The sequence below is a fragment of the Neophocaena asiaeorientalis genome, unplaced genomic scaffold (genome assembly GCF_003031525.2).
Source record: "Neophocaena asiaeorientalis asiaeorientalis breed wild unplaced genomic scaffold, Neophocaena_asiaeorientalis_V1.1 scaffold694, whole genome shotgun sequence".
In the NCBI taxonomy this organism is placed as follows: Eukaryota; Metazoa; Chordata; class Mammalia; order Artiodactyla; family Phocoenidae; genus Neophocaena; species Neophocaena asiaeorientalis.
Window position 1 is genome coordinate 554710 of NW_020174226.1, and position 20403 is coordinate 575112.

The 20403-nt window shown below is 48.2% G+C and overlaps 4 protein-coding genes and 1 non-coding gene across 7 annotated transcripts in view; 3 read left to right on the forward strand and 2 right to left on the reverse strand.

The window, feature by feature from the left end:
- The window catches only part of ZNF784 (zinc finger protein 784), a 2264-nt gene extending 2166 nt beyond the window's left edge, over nt 1-98 (reverse strand). The window contains exon 1 of the mRNA XM_024755154.1: nt 14-98. Within this exon, the coding sequence (XP_024610922.1) occupies nt 14-91 (78 nt within the window). The 5' untranslated portion in view covers nt 92-98. The remainder of the gene's footprint in view (nt 1-13) is intronic.
- Nucleotides 99-4021: 3923 nt separating this feature from the next.
- ZNF580 (zinc finger protein 580) overlaps nt 4022-20403 on the forward strand; it is a 21344-nt gene continuing 4962 nt past the window's right edge. The window contains exon 1 of one of the 3 annotated variants that reach the window (XM_024755181.1): nt 4022-4104. Coding sequence is in view for 1 of the 3 variants with exons in the window: in XM_024755179.1 (XP_024610947.1) it covers nt 17968-18339 (372 nt within the window). In the remaining 2 variants the exon portion in view is untranslated. Of the gene's footprint in view, nt 4105-17864; nt 18340-18821; nt 18934-20403 lie in introns of those variants that run through there. The other 2 variants (XM_024755179.1, XM_024755180.1) reach the window with 2 other exon arrangements.
- The window catches only part of CCDC106 (coiled-coil domain containing 106), a 28469-nt gene continuing 12109 nt past the window's right edge, over nt 4044-20403 (forward strand). Inside the window, exon 1 of the mRNA XM_024755177.1 lies at nt 4044-4104. The gene's annotated coding sequence lies outside the window, so the exon portion shown is untranslated. The remainder of the gene's footprint in view (nt 4105-20403) is intronic.
- On the reverse strand, nt 4223-4329 carry LOC112406446 (U6 spliceosomal RNA). Its single transcript, XR_003004558.1, has one exon. It is a non-coding gene; the product is annotated as a U6 spliceosomal RNA (small nuclear RNA).
- ZNF581 (zinc finger protein 581) overlaps nt 18823-20403 on the forward strand; it is a 9292-nt gene continuing 7711 nt past the window's right edge. Inside the window, exons 1-2 of the mRNA XM_024755182.1 lie at nt 18823-18933; nt 19946-20184. The gene's annotated coding sequence lies outside the window, so the exon portion shown is untranslated. The remainder of the gene's footprint in view (nt 18934-19945; nt 20185-20403) is intronic.

Below are 20403 nucleotides of genomic sequence, written 5' to 3' on the forward strand. Positions count from 1 at the left end.
TCCTCGCCCGCACCAGGTCCGGAGGCTCCGGGGATCTCGGCTCCGGGGCCGCTGAGCTCGGACTCCGGGGCTCCGGGCGCGCAGCGGCCATCTTGTGCCCAGGCCCCGCCCCCGAGGCCCGCGGTCGCTCCGGGAGGGGGCGTGGCCTGGGTTGGCGTCAGCGCCTCGGCGCAGGCGCACTGGAGGACGGGCCGGGGCTTCCCAGGAGCCGGGTCTCCCCCTCCCCGGGGAGAAAGTGATGAATTTCTTCCTAATTGCCTGTCACTTCCCGCAGGAGACAGCCTGCGTGGGTTACTGGGTGGCTGCGAACTAATTCGAATTTCTCTTTTTAATCTATATGAGTAAGCTCTGGCAGTCAGTTGACACTGACCAGAATTGAATAACCTTTGTTCTCCTTTCATGTTACACGTTTTTGTGGTCACCTCCTCTGCATGGCTTGTGATAACCCAGTGAGGCAAAGTTTATGCATGTAAGGTGTTTAAAGTCCGTTTGCAGAAAGATACTCAGCAAACAGCAACACTGGTGATACTGGGATTTATTTGCAAAAGACCTTAGGTGGTGTGACGTTTGGGAAACGCCTTTTTTCTCAGCCACGCGCAACGGCATGCGGCATCTTAGTTCCCGACCAGGGATGAACTCGTGCCCCCTGCAGTGGAAGTGCGGAGTCTTAACTACCGGACCGCCAGGGAAGTCCCGGGAAATGCTCTTTTGGAGGAAAGAGCCCAAAGACTGGCGGTTTTCGGCAGCACCAAGGACAGGGCTGAGGCCTTAGCCCTCCAACTGTTAATTTCATGGCCTGGCTGCGTGACCTTGGAGAGGTCAACATACTTCTCTCGACTGTGCCTGCATTTTCTCATGTACAAAAGTGTAGAGGGTTGTAAAACCTAATAAGAAAGAGATATGCAAGATCTTTGGAACAACCTTAAGTTGTTTTCTTGGCAGGGCAGGGTAGGAGATGCTAAACATGAAGGTCCTTCCTAAATGCTCTGTTTCTCCTCCTTATGGGAACGTGATTAAGATTGCATTTTCCTTTGCAGTTAGACGTGGCCATGTGATTCCCTTTGCCCAATGAACTGTAAGTGAAACCAATGTGTGTCAACTTCAGCACAAGATAAGAGCCTGCAAGCTGTTCACCACTTTCCATCCAGGCTGTTCTGTGTGTGGGGATATGTTGGGTGAAGTGAAGTTTCCATCAGCCTGAATTCCAGAGTATGTATCTACAGTGACCAGAAACTGATGCTCATCTTCCTTGGATATATAGCATTTAAAATTATCATTTGTTTGATTAAAGCCACTGAGCTTTGGGGTTGTTTGTTACTGCAGCAGAAATCTATTGTATCTTGACTGATAAACCTAGGGAGTCTTTTTTATTCTTCTTTTTCTTTTTTATTTTGGCTGCATTGGGTCTTGGTTGCTGCAGGTGGGCTTTCTCTAGTTGTGGCGAGCAGGGGTTACTCTTTGTTGCAGTGCGCGGGTTTCTCATTGTGGTGGCTTCTCTCGTTGTGGAGCGCAGGCTTTAGGCACGTGGGCTCAGTAGTTGTGGCACGCGAGTTCAGTATTTGTAGCGCGTGGGCTTAGTTGCTCAGCGGCATGTGGGATCTTCCCGGATTGAACATGTGTCCCCTGCACTGGCAGGTGGATTCTTAACCACTGTGCCACCAGGGAAGTCCTAGGGAGTCTTTTCTTAATTTTATTTTGAACCATTTCTGTATACAAAAATTATTTGGAATCATGTAAATGGCTCCCTATCCTCACTAATAAACTTAGAAGACTATACAACTTTACAGAAGCAGTCTAAGCCCTCTGTGTAACCCCCCATCCATTTTCCTCCCTCCCTCCCCTGAGGTTATTAGATTTTGCATTTTCTGCTTATCATTCCCACGCATGCCTTCCTATTTTGCTACATATCTGATACAACAGGATATTGTTCTGCGTATGTTAACACATTTAGGATAAATGATATCATTTCAGTGTAAGCTTCTCTAACTTTTTGCCCCCTCGACATTGTTTTTTATATTTGTAAACATGGATACCTGTAGTCTAGTCACTCATTGTCAATGCTGGTGTGATAGCCCACTGGTGATGATGCCATAGTACATTTTTTCATTCTCCTGTTGAAGGACATTGGGTTGGTTCCAATTTTTTTCCTTTTTATTGAAGTATAGTTGATTTACAATATTGTGTTAGTTTCAGGTGTACAGCAAAGTGATTCTGATATACATATATATATACATATATATTCTTTTTTGGATAGAAATATTCCTTTAAACATTTTTTTCCGTTATAATTTATTACAAGATATTGAATATAGTACCCTGTGCTATACAGTAGGTCCTTGTTGGTTATCTTTTTTTTTTTTTTTTTTAAGGCAGAAGCCCTGACCCCAGAGGGGCTCCTCACAGGCCGCTGGGCTCCAGGGGCTCCTAGTGGTGCCTGAGGCTGAGCCTTTGGAAGAGACACTCGCCCAGCCCAGCCTGGGGGCCGAGCAGCCTGCGGAGGTTGGTCAGGCGGTCGCCCATCTTCTTGATGAGTTTCACCTGCTCATCCAGGAAGTGGCTCCAGGAAGTCCAGAGGTGGAGTCTGCGCGGGCAGAGCCCAGGGCCTGCGGACCCACAGGGCCTGGCGCAGGTTCTTCTCCGTCAGCCGGGCGGCTTCCACGGCGTCCTGGGCTTTACCCACGGCTCCTGGGACGGCTTCGGCACGTCCTGGAAGAGGGCGCGGCCACAGCGCTGCTTTTGCCTTTTCCAGTGAGCTCGGGCCGTCCGGCTTCTCCTCGGCCAGTTCGCGAAACGATGTCTCTGGCCCTCGCGAGCTGCTGCGTCGGGTCGGAAGAGAAGCGCAGAGACAGGTAGGTGTGGGAGAGCGGCAGATGCACGTTACCAGGTGGGTGACTGCGGCCTCCACCTGGCGGAGTAATCGTGACGAATCTGGGAGCTCATGCTTGGTCGGCAGTAAGGAGCTAAGCTCAGAAAATGGTGTTGGCTGGTCCCGGAGGGCGAGGAGAGCTGAGTGGGTGATTCCAAGGTTGTGACTGGAAAAAAGCTTGGAGGGTGGTCAGAGTCTGGAGGAAGGGGCGCCCTTGGGTCTGTTCAGTCCAAACACTGTGGAAGCAAGAGACACATGCGTGGCACCGCCCAGCACGCTACCGGTTATCTATAGTACTGTGCTTCTGCTATAGTACGACCCCATACTCCCCATTTATCCCTTCTCCCCATTTATCCCTCCCCCTACATTTCCCCTATGGTGACCATACGTTTGTTTTCTATGTCTGTGAGTCTGTTCCTGTTTTGTAAATAAGTTCATTTGTACTATTTTTAAGATTCCTCACGTAAGCGATACTGTATAATGTTTGTGTTTCTCTTACTTACTTCACTTAACATTACCATCTCTAGTTGCATCCATGTTGCTGCAAATGGCGTTATTTCATTCTCTTTTATGGCTGAATAGTATTGGATCATAGATATATGATGGAATAGGTGATGGATATATGACGGATATATATGTGATGGAATACTACTCAGCCATAAAAAAGAATGAAATATATATATCTCACAACTTGTTAATCCCATCATCTGTCAATGGACGTTTAGGTGGCTTCCATGTCTTGACTATTGTAAATAGTGCTGCTATGAACATAGGGGTGCATGCATCTTTTCGAATTTGAGTTTTCTCTGGATATATGCCCAGGAGTGGGATTGCTGAATCATATGGTAATTCTATTTTTAGTGTTTTGAGGATCCTCCATACTGTTCTCCATAGTGGCTGCACCAATTTAGATTCCCACCAACCGTGTAGGAGGGTCCCCTTCTCTCCACACCCTCTTCAGCATTTATTATTTGTAGATTTTTAACGCTGGTCATTCTGACCAGTGTGAGGTGGTACCTGCATGTAACCAGTTTTTGATTATTACAAATGATACTGCCATGAAAATTCTTGCTTACATCTCCTTGAACCCAGATGGGAGTTTTCGCTAAGTTATATACCTGAGAGTTGAGTTGCTGGATCAAAGAACAGGAACATCTTCAACTTCCATCTTCAATTTGGTAGATATCACCCGACTGCTCATCATAGTATCTCCACCACCTACTAGCTGGGAAATCTTGGGTAAGTTCTGTTTTTTTTAAAGGAACATTTATTTATTTATTTATTTATGGTCTACGTTGGGTCTTTTTTTTTTTTTAACATCTTTATTGGAGTATAATTGCTTTACTATGAATTTTTCAAAAATATGGAACGCTTCACGAATTTGTGTGTCATCCTTGCACAGGGGCCATACTAATCTTCTCTGTATCATTCCAATTTTAGTATATGTGCTGCTGAAGTGAGCACTGCATTGGGTCTTCGTTGCTGTGTGCAGGCTTTCTCTAGTTGCATCGAGTGGGGGCTACTCTTCCTCGCGGTGCGCAGACTTCTCATTGCGGTGGCTTCTCTTGTTGCGGAGCACGGGCTCTAGGTGCGCAGGCTTCAGTAGTTGTGGCACATGGGCTCAGTAGTTGTGGCTCTTGGACTCTAGAGCATAAGCTCAGTAGTTGTGGCGCACGGGCTTAGTTACTCCGCGGCATGTGGGATCTTCCCGGACCAGGGATCGAACCCGTGTCCCCTGCGTTGGCAGGCAGATTCTTAACCACTGCACCACCAGGGAAGTCCCTCTTGGGTAAGTTCTTTAACCGCTCATGGTCTCCAGTGCTTTCCTGGGCCCTGGCATTTGTGCCTTTGTGGGCTCCTTCATTCCAAAACGTATATTTAAACTTGTATGTTATATCTGTGTTGGTATAAAGACAAACATAAGCTAGTCTGGATTACATTCCTTTTTCTTCTGATTTCAAAATTAAAATGTTTTTCCCGGGCTCCTAAGAGTGTCCTCGGCCTTAGGCATTGTATATACCTGCTGTGTCTAGTGGAAAGTCAACCTTCTCCTTTACCTCATCTGCAGAACAAAAATTATAATAGCATTTACTCAACACAGTTAAGTGTCAGGTGCTGTGAGGATGAAATGAGTCATTATGCATAAAGTGTTTTATGGCACAAAGTAGGCACCGTGTATTAGCTACAGTTGTTCCAGTTTACACATCCACCACCAATGAATGGGCAATCCCCTTGCTTGACATCTTTAACAATACTTGTGAAACTGAAATTTTTGCCATTGTGACTTGTGTGAAATGGTATTCCACTGAGATTCTCTTCATTAAATGAGATCATTCACGGCACAGGGTTTAGCACATGAAACTCATCCTCTATTCTCCCTTCTTCGAGGGCAGAGTCAATTCCACCTCTGCGTCCACAGAGAGGAGGCATGTAAATACCTCAGCGAATGTTTGGTGAATGAATGAACAGATGAGTGAATGAGTAACTGAATTAATGGATATAGAAGATTGAGGTATTGAGAATATTAATCCTGAGAATATGAAATACTTGAAGAGGAGGGCATAGTTCAGTGGAATGACCATAAGCTTTGAAGTCAGATGCACCTGGATCCAGATCCGTCTATCCACTTGCTATACAATTTTGGGCAAGTGATGTCCTTTCTCACTTTGAGAGTGCTACACTCTAGCATAATTCTGGGAACCAGATGGTGCTCAATAAATGTGGATTCCTTGCCTTTTCCCCTCTTGTCTGTTACCCTCAGGGGCTGGCACTACACTAACAGTCTGTTGCATGACCTGAGGCTACAAGTCTGGCTACATGGAACCACTAAAAAAATGGCAGTAAGGGTCTTGGACTTGGAATCAGAGGATGGGGTGGGTGGGTGTTAGCCTTACTTCTTTCTGTCCCTGTCTTGAGCACGTCAGCTCTCCTCTCTGGACTTGGATCTCCTGTCTTTTAAACGAATTGACTGATAGTGTTACCATATGACCTAGCAATTCCACTCATAGGTGTGTACCCAAGAGACATGAAAATATATGTCCACACAAAACCTTGTAAACAAATGCTTATAGCAGCATTGTTCATAACAACCGAAATGCCATTGACTGAGGAATGGATAAACAAAATGTGGTGTATATCCATAAAATGAAATATGACTTGGCTACAAAAAGGAATGAAGTACTGATACATGCTACAACATGGATGAACCTTGAAAGTATCATGATCAGTGAAGAAGCCCCTCCCCCCTTCCCTTTCCCGACTGGTAACCACTAGCTTGTTTTCTGTATCTCTGAGTCTGTTTGTATTTTGCTATATACATTCATTTGTTTTATTTTTTATATTCCACATATAAGTGATATCATACAGCATTTGTCTTTCTCTGACTTATTTCACTAAGCATAATATTCTCTAGGTCCAGCCATGTTTCTGCAAATGGCAGAATTTCATTTTTTTTTATGGCTGAATAGTATTCCATTGTGTATATATACCACATCTTCTTTATCCATTCGTCTGTTGATGGACGCTTAGGTTGCTTCCATGTCTTGGCTATTGTAAATAGTGCTGCTATGAACATTAGGGTGCATGTATCTTTTAGAATTAGTGCTTTTGTTTTTTTTCTGGATATGTATCCAAGAGTGGAATTGCTGGATCATATGGTAGTTCTATTTTTAGTTTTATGAAGAACCTTGGTACTGTTTTCCATAGTGGCTCGACCAGTTTACATTCCCACCAACAATGTAGAAGGTTTCCTTTTTCTCCACCATTATTACCATTCTCACCATTTGTTATTTGTAGATTTTTTTGATGATAGCCATTCTGACAGGTGGGAGATGATATCTCATCATTTTGATTTGCATTTCTCTAATAATTAGCCATGTTGAACATCTTTTCATGTGCCTGTTATCCATCTATATGTCTTCTTTGGAAACATGTCTATTCAGGTCTTCTGCCCATTTTCTGATTGGGTTGTTTAGTTTTTTAATACTGAGTTGTATAAGCTGTTTATATATTTTGGATATTAATCCCTGTTGGCCAAATCATTTGCAAATATTTTCTCCCATTCTGTAGGTTGTCTTTTTGTTTTTTTGATGGTTTCCTTTGCTGTGTAAAAGCTTTTAAGTTTATTAAGAGAGGGGCAAGGTAAGTGTGTGGGATTAAGAGATACAAACTACTATTTATAAAATAGGTAAGCAACAAGGCTATATTGTACAGCAGAGGAAAATATAGCCGTTATTGTGTAATAACTTAATGGAGTATAATCTGTAAAAATCCTGAATCACCATGCTATACACCTGAAACTGGTATAACATTGTAAAGCAACTGTGCTTCAATTTTTTAACATAGTGAGTGAAGCTGACACAAAAGATCACAGTTTGTTGTCCCATTCATATGAGATGTCCAGAACAGGGAAATCTATAGAGACAGACAGTAGATGAGCGGCTCCTTGGGGTGGGAGGTGGAGTGGAATTGAGGGAGTAAGAACGTGACAGCTAAAGGGTACAGGTTTTCCTTCCGAGGGGACGCAACGTTCTAAGGTTGACTGTGGTGACCCTGCACATACCTGTGACGAATTGTACACTTTAAATGGGTGAATTATGTGGCATGTGAGTTAGATCTCAATAAAGCTGTGAAAAAAAGAATCAGCTGAGGGGCTTCCCTGGTGGCAAAGTGGATAAGAATCCGCCTGCCTGCCAATGCAGGGGACATGGGTTCGAGCCCTGGTCCGGGAAGATTCCACATGCCGCAGAGCAACTAAGCCCGTGCACCACAACTACTGAGCCTGTGCGCCACAGCTCCTGAGCCCGTGTGCCACAGCTACTGAGCCTGCGAGCCACAACTACTGAGCCCGCACACCACGACTACTGAGCCTGTGCTCTAGAGCCTGTGAGCCACAACTACTGAGCCCGTGCACCACAACTACTGAAGCCCGCACGCCTAGAGCCTGTGTTCCGCAACTAGAGAAAAGCCCATGCACAGCAATGAAGACCCAGTGCAGCCAAAAAATAAATAAAATTAAATCTTAAAAAAAAAAAAGAATCAGCTGAACATGATGGTCTTTTAGGATCAACCTCTAAGTGATATTTAAAAGTTATAAGCCTATGTAATAGATGTGTGCATGTTCACTATGTGATTCTTTCAACTTTTCTCTGTGGTTGAAAATTTCTGGGAATTCTCTGGTGGTCCAGTAGTTAAGACTCCACGCTGCCAATGCAGGGGCCCCGGGGTTCAATTCCCTGGTCAGGGAACTAAGATCCCACATGCTGTGCAGTGTGGCCAAAAGATTAAAACAGAAAAAAAGAAAGAAAAAATTTTCATAATAAAATGTGGGGTGGAGAGAGCTTGTAGGCGACTTTTTTTTTTTTTTTTTTTGCGGTACGCGGGCCTCTCACTGTTGTGGCCTCTCCCGTTGCGGAGCACAAGCTCCGGACGCGCAGGCTCAGCGGCCATGGCTCATGGGCCCAGCCTCTCTGCGGCATGTGGGATCTTCCCGGACCGGGGCACGAACCCGCGTCCCCTGCATCGGCAGGCGGACTCCCGACCACTGCGCCACCAGGGAAGCCCTAGACGACTTTTTAAATCTGATTTTTGAAAACGTCAAATCAATCCCATGGACAATTATTATCAGACTGTAAGCTCCCTGAAGGCAGAGACCACGTCTGTATAATTTCCTGCTGCGTCTCCAGCACCTACACTCGTGTCTGGGCATTCAGTACTGAATACAGGTATTCAGCAGCCGTGTATTGAATTAATGAATCAATACATAAGTGTGTGGATGAATAAGAAGATGGTGATTATGGCTGTCTGAAGTCATAAGCCAACAGTCATCCTTAAATTGTAGATCATCCTCAAGCCTTCCTGTTGGGTCTGCAGATTACAATAATACTGGCAATAATAACTAGTGTGTGTTTCTTTATTTATTTATTTTAAAATGGTTTATGTGTTCACTAATTCAACAAGCATTTCTTTTTAAAAATAATTAATTAATTGATTGATTTTCTTTTGGCTGTGTTGAGTCTCTGTTGCTGCACACGATCTTTGCTGTGGCCAGTGGGGGCTACTCTGTTGCAGTGCGCGGGCTTTTCATTGTGGTGGCTCCTCTTGTTGCGGAGCACGGGCTCTAGGCGTGCGAGCTTCAGTAGTTGTGGCTCGCGGGCTCTAGAGCGCAGGCTCAGTAGTTGTGGCGCACGGCCTTAGGTGCTCCATGGCATGTGGAATCTTCCTGGACCAGGGCTCGAACCCATGTCCCTTGCATTGGCAGGCGGATTCTTAACCACTGTGTCACCAGGGAAGTCCCACTAGTGTTTATTGAGAACACACTGAGTGTCGGAGCAGGGTCAGATCCAGGTTTTGTAGGGTGTGAACTTTGTACAGCTTAGAAATACAAAATTTTAAATACAAAAAAGAGGTATACAAGAGAACATTTATTTAGCATGAGAAAATAAGTTGCAACCAATTACGAAATTCAAAAGGTGGCAGTTGCCACGCACAACCCCCCAAATTGAAAAGCACATATAGATAGCATTTTAATTAGTTTACTACCTGACTCAGCTCTATAATGCTTTCCCTCTATTTTCTTTGATTGGCTTTTTATATGACAACAATATTATAATATCATTTTCTGTAGATAGAATAGAAAGATTATCTGATCTTTCCTGTAATGTGATTGATCAAAACATTTCTTTACTATTAACTTAAGAAACTTTAATTTCAGATTCACAGTTATTTTAGTATTGTTGTCAAGTTTGGGAAAATTCTAAGCAAGATTCCTTCACCTGTGAATTTAAGGTTGCAGAGTGTTGCAAGTTTTTTTTTAATGTTATTTATCCTTTAAAAAATTGTTTAAGTTGAAGCATAATTGATTTACAATGTTGTGTTAGTTTCAGTTGTACAGCACAGTGATTTGGATATATATATATTTTTCAGATTCTTTTCCCTTATAGGTTATTACACAATATGGAGTAGAGTTCCCTGTGCTATACAGTAGGTCCTTGTTGGTTATCTATTTTATATATAGTAGTGTGTATATGTTGATCCCAAGCTCCTAATTTATCCCTCTCCCCCTACATCTTTCCCCTTTGGTAACCATAAGCTTGTTTTCTATATCTGCGGGATCTTTTTCTGTTTTGTATATAAATTCATATGTATCATATTTTAGATTCCACATAGAAGTGATGTCATATGATATATGTCTTTCTCTGTCTGACTTACTTCATTTAATATGATAATCTCTAGGTCCATCCATGTTGCTGCAAATGGCATTATTTCATTCTTTTTTTATGGCTGAGTAATATCCCATTGTATATACATGGCCCATCTTCTTTAGCCATTCATCTGTCGCTGGACATTTAGGTGCAAGTTTTTTGTTTTTTTTTAAGCAGTGACTAATCTTAAGCACTCTTTGAATTGTCAACACTCACTACCCAGGGAAACCCTCGTGCAAGTGAGAAGCCTTGGAAGCTTAAGGTTCACTAGCTTAATGGTGAACCCACCTCTGCAGTTATGCTTAACTACTTTTGAAGGAAAGAATTACATCTGCTTTGCTATGTGTTAAGGAGAATCCTTGTAGATCGGGTTGGCAATCAGACTGGAACCTGGATGTGATGGTCCTGCATGCCTGTTTTAGGAGCCTTGCTGTTACTATCTACGTCACCTATTTTAAAACAGAAAAACCACTGAGGTTCTGGGAACTGGGAACCAGGAGACCCTGGCTTGATTCCCACTTGGTTCCTGGTTGACTAGTTTTGAGCAAGTTCCTTCCCCATTCTTGGCCTCATTTTCCCCAGCCTGTGTAAGGAGGCGGGCATTTCCCGATTTCCTTGTCTCTGACACCGTCGGAACAAAAATGAAAGGAGAGACAGGAAACTCCTATAGACAGTGATCCTTTTGGGATCCCACTTATTAGAGGTGGGCCCAAGTGCAAATTGGATCCTTCCTCTCTGGGCCTCGTGTTTCCAGCCAGAGCATTTTCGCAAAGGGCCTGAAATGGGCCGCTTTAGCGGAGGGTCACCCCTTAGAAGTGCGGGGTCCCTCCTTTGCAGGGCCTTCCCTAAAAGCACTTCGCCATTGGCAGCCGTTTCTGCTCGGCCTTACCAGAGAGGCAGCTCAGAGGCAGTATGCATCGGTATTGAGCGAGGGGTCGGGGGGCTGATGGCCGATATTGTGGAGTTTAGAGGAGGAGCCGATAAGTACAGAACTGGGAGAAGGGGGACCATAGAGAAGTTGGCGGTGGATAGAGGGGCCAGGGTGGGAGGCAAACGAGAGGCAGCGTCTGGGTAGAGGGGTGGGAGGGGGCAACCATAGAGAGGCTGGCCTGGGCTAGAAGGGCCGGGGTGGGGGGGAAATGGAGGGAGGTGTGGGGAAGAGAGGTGGCATCCGAAGGTGGGAACTGAAGACGGAAAAGAAAAGACTCTGGTCAAGGGTTGGGGGTTTTGGCGTATGGTGTGGGGTGTTGGGTCTCGCTTAGTCACTACCACCGTGCCCTTGAGCAATGAACTCACTCACTGAAAACTGAACGGATTAACCTCTTAGAGAAATTAAATAAAATCACGTATGAAAGTACCTAGCACAATAATGTCTTTGCACGGACAGTATGTGACACGTGGGAAGTAATGCTAATATATTTTCGCATGTTGACTCCTTTCTGCAGCGCTGAAATTCTTGAGGGCATTAAAATCCGGCATTTGAGCATTAACACCAAGATTTTGGAGGGATTTCTCAATCCCCACCGCCCCTTCCGTAGCTCAAACCTCGTTCTTCCTCATGTAGATTTCAGCACCAGACTGTTCCATAGTCCCCCAGCTTCCACTCTCTAGCCCACCAACATAACCAAACAGACCTTTCAAAAATTTGGAACTAATCTTGTCCTTTCCCAGCTCAAAATCCTTCCACGGCAAGAGGGCTTACCGCAAGACAAAAATCCCAACTCCTCTGCCTGGAGTTGGAAGCCCTGCATGTTGTAGTGCCCGCCAAGCTCTCCAGCCTCCTCTCTCGTCATCTGAGACATACAACGTGTGTCACGCCCCCATTGAAACACTCACACTTTCATTTCTCCAGGTGCCAGGTCTTAGGCTGGTCTTGCCGCCCAGAGTAACCTTTCCTGGGGGATCCTGGCCATTTTTTCAGGCCTTATTTCCTCCAGAAAGCAACCTCTGACTCCTGCCTACCTCAGGCTCCCAGGCTGGGTGAGGCACCCCTTCAGGCTGCCAGTTCCACCGGAATGCCTGTGAAGCCCTCACATGATAGTTCCCTGACTAGCTCCAGACTCTCCTGTGATGCCTGCAGCACAAACTCCCATGTTCTTCAGTCTGGTCTTTGTTGTCTCCAGTCAGCATCGTCCCTGGCTGGGCACATGGTGCCGAGTCACTCTGAAAGAAGAATAGTTGGGCTGTTTTCTGTCCTGGCTAACTCTCTTGTCCTCCAAGACTGAACTCAGGTGTCACCTCCAGGAAAACTTTCCAATTATTTTTCTTTTAGTTTTTTGGCCGCACTGCACAGCTTGCGGGATCTTAGTTCCCTGACCAGCGATGAGCCCATGCCCCTTGCAGTGGAAGCACGGAGTCCTAACCACTGGACGGCTAGGGAATTCCCAAACTTTCCAGTTCTATACTCCTCCCCCAGTTGGGTCTTGAGCCCCTTCTGGCCCCCTGGAGTGCCCTGTCATTGCACTTACGACCTTACATTGTAGCTGCCTGTTTGTTAGTTGGCCTCCTCTAGATTTGTCTGTCCAGTATGGTAGTCACCAGCCATGCATCGGTATTGAGCGCTTGAAATAGGATTAGGCCAAGTGGAGATGTGCTGTAAGGTGGCAGCTGGCCACTACTAGCAAATACTGTTTTGAGAATGGCTGGTGCTGGCCTTGAGTCTGATGCAGTTCGGAAGATTCAAGTTCTCAGTGTTGCAGGAACGTGTCTGAAACCACATCTACACTGGCCACCCAGCTTCATTTTGGATGCCTGAACCATGGTGACTCCATTTTGATTTTTTTTTCCTTTCACTTATTTATCTTTTAAATTAATTTTTATTGGAGTATAGTTGCTTTACAATGTTGTGTTAGTTTCTTGCTGTACAGCAAAGTGAATGAGTCATACGTATACATATATCCACTCTTTTTTAGATTCCCTTCCCATCTGGGCCACCACAGACCATTGAGTAGAGTTCCCTGTGCTATACAGTAGGTTCTCATTAGTTATCTGTTTTAGACATAGTGGTGTATATATGTCAATCCCAATCTCCCAGTTCACCCCCTCCCCCCATTTTCATTTTAAATGCGTTCTTTTCTTTAATGGTTAACGCAGCTGGGCAGTGTCCATTTGACAGGCCATAAGACAGGCTGTTCTGGTTAGCATAAAGTTCAAGTCAAATCATGTATCAGGGCTTCCCTGGTGGCGCAGTGGTTGAGAGTCCGCCTGCCGATGCAGGGGACATGGGTTCGTGACAGAAGGACTTCCCCGTACCTCAACGTATGAAAATTTCTTCCATCATAACTTCCATCTCGATATAGAAAAATAAAATTAAAAGGAAAAACAAAGAATGGTGGCCTCTGCATGACAGATGGGAAAACTGAGTCACCAAACAGGGAATGGTGTCACACAATGTTCTTCAGATTTCCCTGGAGAAGGGACTTCCCTGGTGGACCAGTGGTTAGGGCTCGGTGCTTTCACTGCCTTGGACCTGGGTTCAGTCCCTGGTCGGGGAGCTAAGATCCCACAAGCCTCTCGACCAGAATTGGAACCCTACTGTTTCTAAGCTGCCTCATTAACACCTGGTGTTTGCTATGAAATCCGCATGGGATGCCTAATCCTTCCAGGCAGTCTGTACTGAGGCAAGAAGGGGCTCTTCATGACTTTACAGGGCTCCTTGCGGGTGGGAGCTCGGAAGCCCAGCCTTCTGGTTTTCCCTTGCCAGCATCTACAGCTAGCCTTGAGGGCTGTTTCACACTCAGGCAGCTCTTTCCCTAAACTTCTTTTAGCTTCAATCCTGTAACTCTCGAGGGCCATAGAACAATTTCCCCATAAGGAAGATATTAGAGTTTTTTTGTTTGCACAGTGCAGCAAGCGGGATCTTAGTGCCCCGACCAGGGAAGCACGGAGTCTTAACCATTGGACCGCCAGGGAAGTCCAAAATGAAGATATTGGGGTGAGAAAGTGTAAAGATCTCCGCGCTTTAGGATTTAGGATGTAATCCTGGCTCTGGCACCCCCTTGCTCTGGGACCATCAGCGTCTCACGTAACCTCTCTGGGCCTCAGTTTCCTCATCTGCGAAGCACTAGGACTGAATTTGAGACAGCTTCTCGTTTGAAGTCCTCCTCTCGGGCTCAGTCAGATTCTTTAGGGACGCTGTCCGTCGTTGAGCTTGTCTCGTGAATGTCATCCCTACCTGCTTCTCCCAGGTGCTAAGGTGGGGGCAGACATTTCAATATTTTGGTCTCTGTCGCCCCCAGGAGGCTTAGGAGAGTTCCTTGTCGCAGCAGGTGTGCAATACCTCTAAGGTATTTATTGGCCTCTAAGGTAGAGAAAGGCAGGGACTACCTCAGTCTGGTTGGTTCATGTTTTTACCCCCGGAAGCTGGCGTATGGGAGACACTAAACAAATATTTGTTGAATGAATGACAGAGATTCAGGCCAGCGGAACAGAAGGCACTTGGAATTCTTCCTTTGAGGGTTTGTGTTTCCGGCCGGAAGGCTTTCTTGTGAACCCCATCCCTCTCCTGGCTGGTCGGAGCGCTATGGCTCCACTTAGGGCTCCCGGAAGGTGTAATCTTTTCGCCTCCTGCATCGCGGGATCAGACTCTCGGGAGGCCTCTCCTCATAACTCACGGACAGCAAAGGCCATGCCTGGAGGAGGGGTCCAGGAGCACGAGGACGGGTGGGCAGCCGGGTGTGTGTGTGTGTGTGTGTGTGTGTGTGTGTGTGTGTGTATGTGTGTACGACTGACCCATTGCGGGGACGATTGGGGAGGATCGAGGAGGTTCGTGTCGGAGGGCCCCTCGGGGACAGAGAAAAGGCAGAAAACAGGGAGGCCTTGGTGGGCTTCGGAAAGGGATGGTGGGGAGGTGGTGGAGTGGGTCGAATACAGACTCTGGAGGCGAGAGACTTCTTTCTGGGCGGATGGAAACACTTAATGGTGTCGCAGGACCAGCATGAAAGGAAGAAATCTTGGATCTGGGCAGAAGAAGAAACTCGGGGAGTTTGGGGGAGGTCCTAGAAGAGAAGAGTGATACCCTGATGGGGAGAAATGGAGATAAAGGAAAAGGACACCCTGCCCACCAGGGGTTTGAAAGAGGAGATGGAGGACAATATAGTAAAGCATGGGTCCCACAGATTCTGGGGCGTGTGAGATGACTCTGAGTGCACATCATAGGAATCGATTGATAGATGCAAGAGGCCTGTGCAAATCCCAGGAGCATGGAGATGTGGTAAAGTTAGAAAGTCTAGGGTTTGGGCACATGGAGAGAGGCCCATGAAAAGTCCCCCAGCCCCTCGGAGAGATGAGGGGTTTAAGGAGTAGGGGGTGGAGGATGACGTAGGTAAGCAAAGATTGGGGGATGCAGAGAGGTCCTCTGGTCATCTCAACCCTTAGCTTACCTCTCTGCACCTTCAATCAATGCAGTTTTTCCTTCCTTTAGCTGCTCCTCTGATTCAAGGATGACCATGACTCGGACTTCCCCGGAGGTCCAGTGGTTAAGACTCCGTGCTTCCACTGCAGGGGGCGCAGGTTCGATCCCTGGTCAGGGAACTAAGATTCCGCATGCTGCGCAACGTGCCCCCCCCTCCAAAAAAAAAGGATGACCATAATTTTTTTTTTTTATTTTTATTTTTTTTAGATGTTGGGGATAGGAGTTTATTAATTTATTTATCTTGGCTGTGTTGGGTCTTCGTTTCTGTGCGAGGGCTTTCTCTAGTTGCGGCAAGCGGGGGCCACTCTTCATCGCGGTGCGCGGGCCTCTCACTGTCCCGGCCTCTCTTGTTGCGGAGCACAGGCTCCAGACGCGCAGGCTCAGTAGTTGTGGCTCACGGGCCTAGTTGATCCGCGGCATGTGGGATCCTCCCAGACCAGGGCTCGAACCCGTGTGCCCTGCATCGGCAGGCAGATTCTCAACCACTGCGCCACCAGGGAAGCCCGACCATGACTTTTTTCTCATCAACTGTGGGTTCCCCCGCCCCAGTCAGGTGCTCCTCCCACAAGCCAGAAGTTGGCCCTTCAGCCTCTGACCGGATGGGCATACAATACACCTACACACACACAGTGCGAGTGGAGAAGCCCAATGACAAGCACGAAGTTTTGCCCACCCTACAGCTGTCCCGAGTGCCTACAGGGCTTCCAGAATGCTGTCTGTCTCAAGGCCTATGGCCTCTCACATCCGGTCATCTGGGGCTTCATCTCAGACTTGTGGCAAGGCCTTCTAATGCCCCAGCAGTCTTTGCCAGCCTCCGCTCATCTACTAGGCTCCCTGTACCTGCTCCGTCTGCCCCCGGCTGGTCAGGCTTGCCAGGGACCTGGCTCAGCATGTCCTGGTGTATTAGGGCAGACTGACTCTCCTAATATGGGCACAAAACTGATGCCTTTGGGGAGCCACGTGCTGGGAATCTTTCCCAAGTTGCCAGCGTCCAGCTTGAGAGATGACGGTTGCAGAGCTAGACCCTGGCATCTCTAGTGGGCAAGACAACACCCTTTTCTGGGCTATTCTTGTTAAGACTGAATGATCTCTAGCCTTGGGGTGTGCTGCAAGTCTATGGGTGGCAGGGGAAGCAGGAGAAAGTAGCAAGAAAGATGCCCTCACCTCCCAGCGCCATTACTGGTCTCCTTTTCCCCTTTAGCCTTACCCAAGAGGCAGGGACCCTGGGTTTTAACTGCACCGTGTGGGCTTTGTGACTGGTGGGTTCACTTTCTGGCCTCAATAACCCCTTGAAAAACTAGGGATGAATTCTCTCCTCAGCGGCCAGATGGTAGCAATTTGCCAAATCTGCTGAGACATCTGTGTTCTTGTCTGGTTCTTCTTTGTTTCTTCCTCTCAGTTTTAAAACTGGGAATGTCCCGGGATGCATCTCAAACTCAGTCACCTATTTTGTCCTCACCTGTGCTCGCAAGCTCAAGTGGTCACTTATTGATCACCACACACATCCTACTGTGGCTTGAGGAAGCAGCTCAGGGTGATGCAAAAAGAGACGGGCCAACTCCCATCACACTTCTGCCCCATGTGCTTACAAATGTGTAAGAGCCTGTTTTACCTCAGTTAGCATCACGTCCTGCACTCGGAACTCTGCCCCTAAGTGTGTGGCCCCAGTGGGAAGGCATTCAAGTGCTCCAGCCACCGCAGCCAGCACCGGCTAACCCACCTGGGGTGGGTTGACCACTTTCCAGGGGGTGGCCCAATGCATCCTGGTGTATTCATCAGGGCAGGACTTCCTGGCTGGCTGTGGAGACTGAGGCCAGGAGTTCAGGTGTTCTCTAGACCCGGGTGTCACTTCCCTCCACCACTCCAGCCCTGTGGAGGGACTGGCATCATACAAGCCAGCCCCGACTAGCTGTGTGACCCAGGGCCGGTGACTACCCCTCTCTGGCCTTGGCTTTTCCACCAACACGGAGAATGACACCTGACTCCATTTTCTTGCCATGTAACACATTAAATCACAAGGCCTGGGTTTCCTCAGCTGTCCCACCGGCTGAATAATTCTGGCTCTTTGTCTTTGCTGTGTAGCAGCCGACCAGTCACTAGCCCTTTCTGGTTTCTGTTCCTATTTGTAGGTAGACGGTCTATTTTCTTTCCTATTGAAGAAAGTATTTATTTTAGGACGACTAGTTTCTTCTCCAGCCCAGAAGGATAAAGCGACTTTTTTGTTTAATGTGGAACTTTTTTTTTAAAAGTCTTTATTGAGTTTGTTACAATATTGCTTCTGTTGTTTATGTTTTGGTTTTTTGGCTGCCGGTCATGTGGGATCCTAGCTCCCAGACTAGGGATCCAACTCAAACCCGCACCCCCTCCATTGGAAGGCTGTCTTAACCACTGGACTGCCAGGGAAACCATAAAGTGACTTTTAAAGAAAAGTCACAACTTTTCGGACAAAAAGCCATCCCTTTTGTCTTCCCTCCCTCTGTATCTACCATGTCGCCAATGACTTTATATTGGCTTTTCTCCGCCTTATTGCAGAGAAGTCAGGCGGGCAGACACCCGGAACCATTGTTCGCGGGTGTTTGTTTCCCGCCGGGGCGGATTTCTGGGGCCGCGCCTGGCCGAGACGGAGGCAGGAGTGGGAGCCGTCTCCGGGCTCTCCGAGTCCACCACCCCGCGCGGCGGACATCCTGGGGCCGCCCCTCGAGCCGCTTCCCACCGCGCTCGGACCCGAGAGACCTCCGCACCGCGAGCCGGCGCTGGGAGGTAGGCGCTGAGCTCCGGGCGCCCGGAGAGGCCCGAGCGGTGCGTCCGCTGGGTCACTCGCTTAGACTCGCGGGCGCGGGATGGAGAGGCTTTGAGCTGGTGAGTTCCGGAGAAAGAACTTCATCTACTCGCCCGTCTGTCCTCCCCTCAGCCTCCCAAAGTGTACCTTGACCCTGAATCTCTCTGGAGGCCATGGGCCTCTCCCTCCCTAGGGTGGTCCCCGCCCCTAAGCCGGCCCCCTCCTCTTCCTCCACCCCCGCCATCCCCATCCCGCGGCCTCAGCCCGCCTCTCAGGGACCGTCACCTGCTCACTGACGGGAATGGTGTTCCCTACACGTGCACACGGAGGAGGCCCTCTGGCTGGAGCCCAACACCCCCCCACCCCCGCAAGGCTTCAGTTGTCCCCAGCGTTTTCAGGTCTTCAAGAGCTGCCCGCACCGCAGGAGCTACAGCATCTCCCACTCAGAACTCCGGCCCTTCGTCTGTGGCAAGGCCTTCAAGCGCCCCGGCGAGGTATCGCTTCATACGCCAGCTCCGGTTGGGTCGGGCTCACACCTGCCCGCTGTGTTCTGGCGTTTTCAGGATGCCGGGCAGCAGGCGCAGCACGTTCTGGACCACTTGGCTGGAAGGAATTTCCTGGACCATGGAGAGTCTGCAGGGGCTCCATAGAATCTCGTGTTTCTGGTACAGAAGGTAGAGGCTGGGGTTTTGGCCTCACTGTTTACTTGCTGTGTGACCTGAGGCTGCCTCTGTGGGCCTCAGTTTCCTCATCCTGAAATAGGGAGTGGCTTGTGTTTCCCAGCCATCCTGGCCGGGGGTGAGAAGCAGGAGTCTCTTGCTGAATTCCTGACTGTGCCACAGCCTCTGTTTATAGCCTGAGTTAGATCACCATCCCATTCTGGAACTCAGTTTCCCAATCTGTAAGATGGGATAGAATGAAACATCCTTATCAGGGGAGCTGCAAACTCACCTAATACGAAGGTAGCACCAACTGCTCCATCACTTCTTTACAGCAACTCGTGGTGCCTGCTGAGACAGGTGCAGATAACGTTAGTTAGTTTTGATTCTTTTTTAATCGCAGGGGTGGGGCTGGAACACAAGTGAGGTGGGAGCCTCTCCTCTGCAGTGTGAGTTATTGGCTGGAGTGCTTTCCTAGGGCCACGTCCCTAGGTCCCATTAGGGGACTGTGAGATGCCATGTGGGGCTGGGATGAGGTGGATTGGCTGGGCCACCTCATGAAGGGCTTCAAATCCCAGGCTGAGGAACCTGGGGACTTGGTCCTGAGGGTCATGGGGGCCATGACAAGATTTTGTGCAGAGGTTACATATGAGACAGCTGTGAGAGGAGTGTCAAGGAGAGCGGGGGCAGTACTGGGGGCCAAGATAGCAGGGAGAAGGCTGGTGCAGGGGCCCTGCGCAGGAAGGAGGGGCCAGAGCTGGGGCTTGGGGAGCAGAGGGGAACATTCAGGATGAGGGAGGGATAGAACTTGGTGCCTTCTGGCTTTGGGGAGTGTAGAAGTGGGGGGGGGCGGGATGAGGATGTTAGAGCTTCCAGACTGGTGTGGATGTGGGGCTTAATTATGATCCTGTCCCAGGAGAGAAGCAAGGCTTTTTGTTTTGGTCGGGGGAGATGCTTTACCTTTGGACGGGGTGACTGAATTCATTCATTCAACCAATGCTGAACCGAGCCCCTACCCTCTCCCCAGACCTTTGCTAGGTTCTGAGGGTAGAATGTTGCCTAGGACAGAGCGGGAAAAGCAGGCAGTAAAGTAGCAAATCCAAAAACGAGCAAGACCACTACGGACTGCAGTACGAGATGCGGAGGGAATGGCCTGACCAGACCAGAGCAGGGCCTCACCTGCTCACCAGCTTGAGCTCTGACACAACCAGCAGCCGCTTCAGTGACGAAGGATTACTCGAGTTGAGACCTGAATGGCCAGAAAGGGTGTGTCCTTGTGAGGGGCTGGGAGGAGTATTCCAGAGGGCAGAACAGCAAACACAAGGCCCTGGAAGTGGGCCGGGTGGGCTGGGCGGCACTGTGGTGGTGGCAGCTTCGGAGTTTTATTCCAAGTGCAGCAAGGAGGGTTTTAGGTCAGGTGATGACATGATTCTGTGGGTTAGCGTCATTATACTGCTGCAGTGTTGCCATAGAGAGAAGGGACGG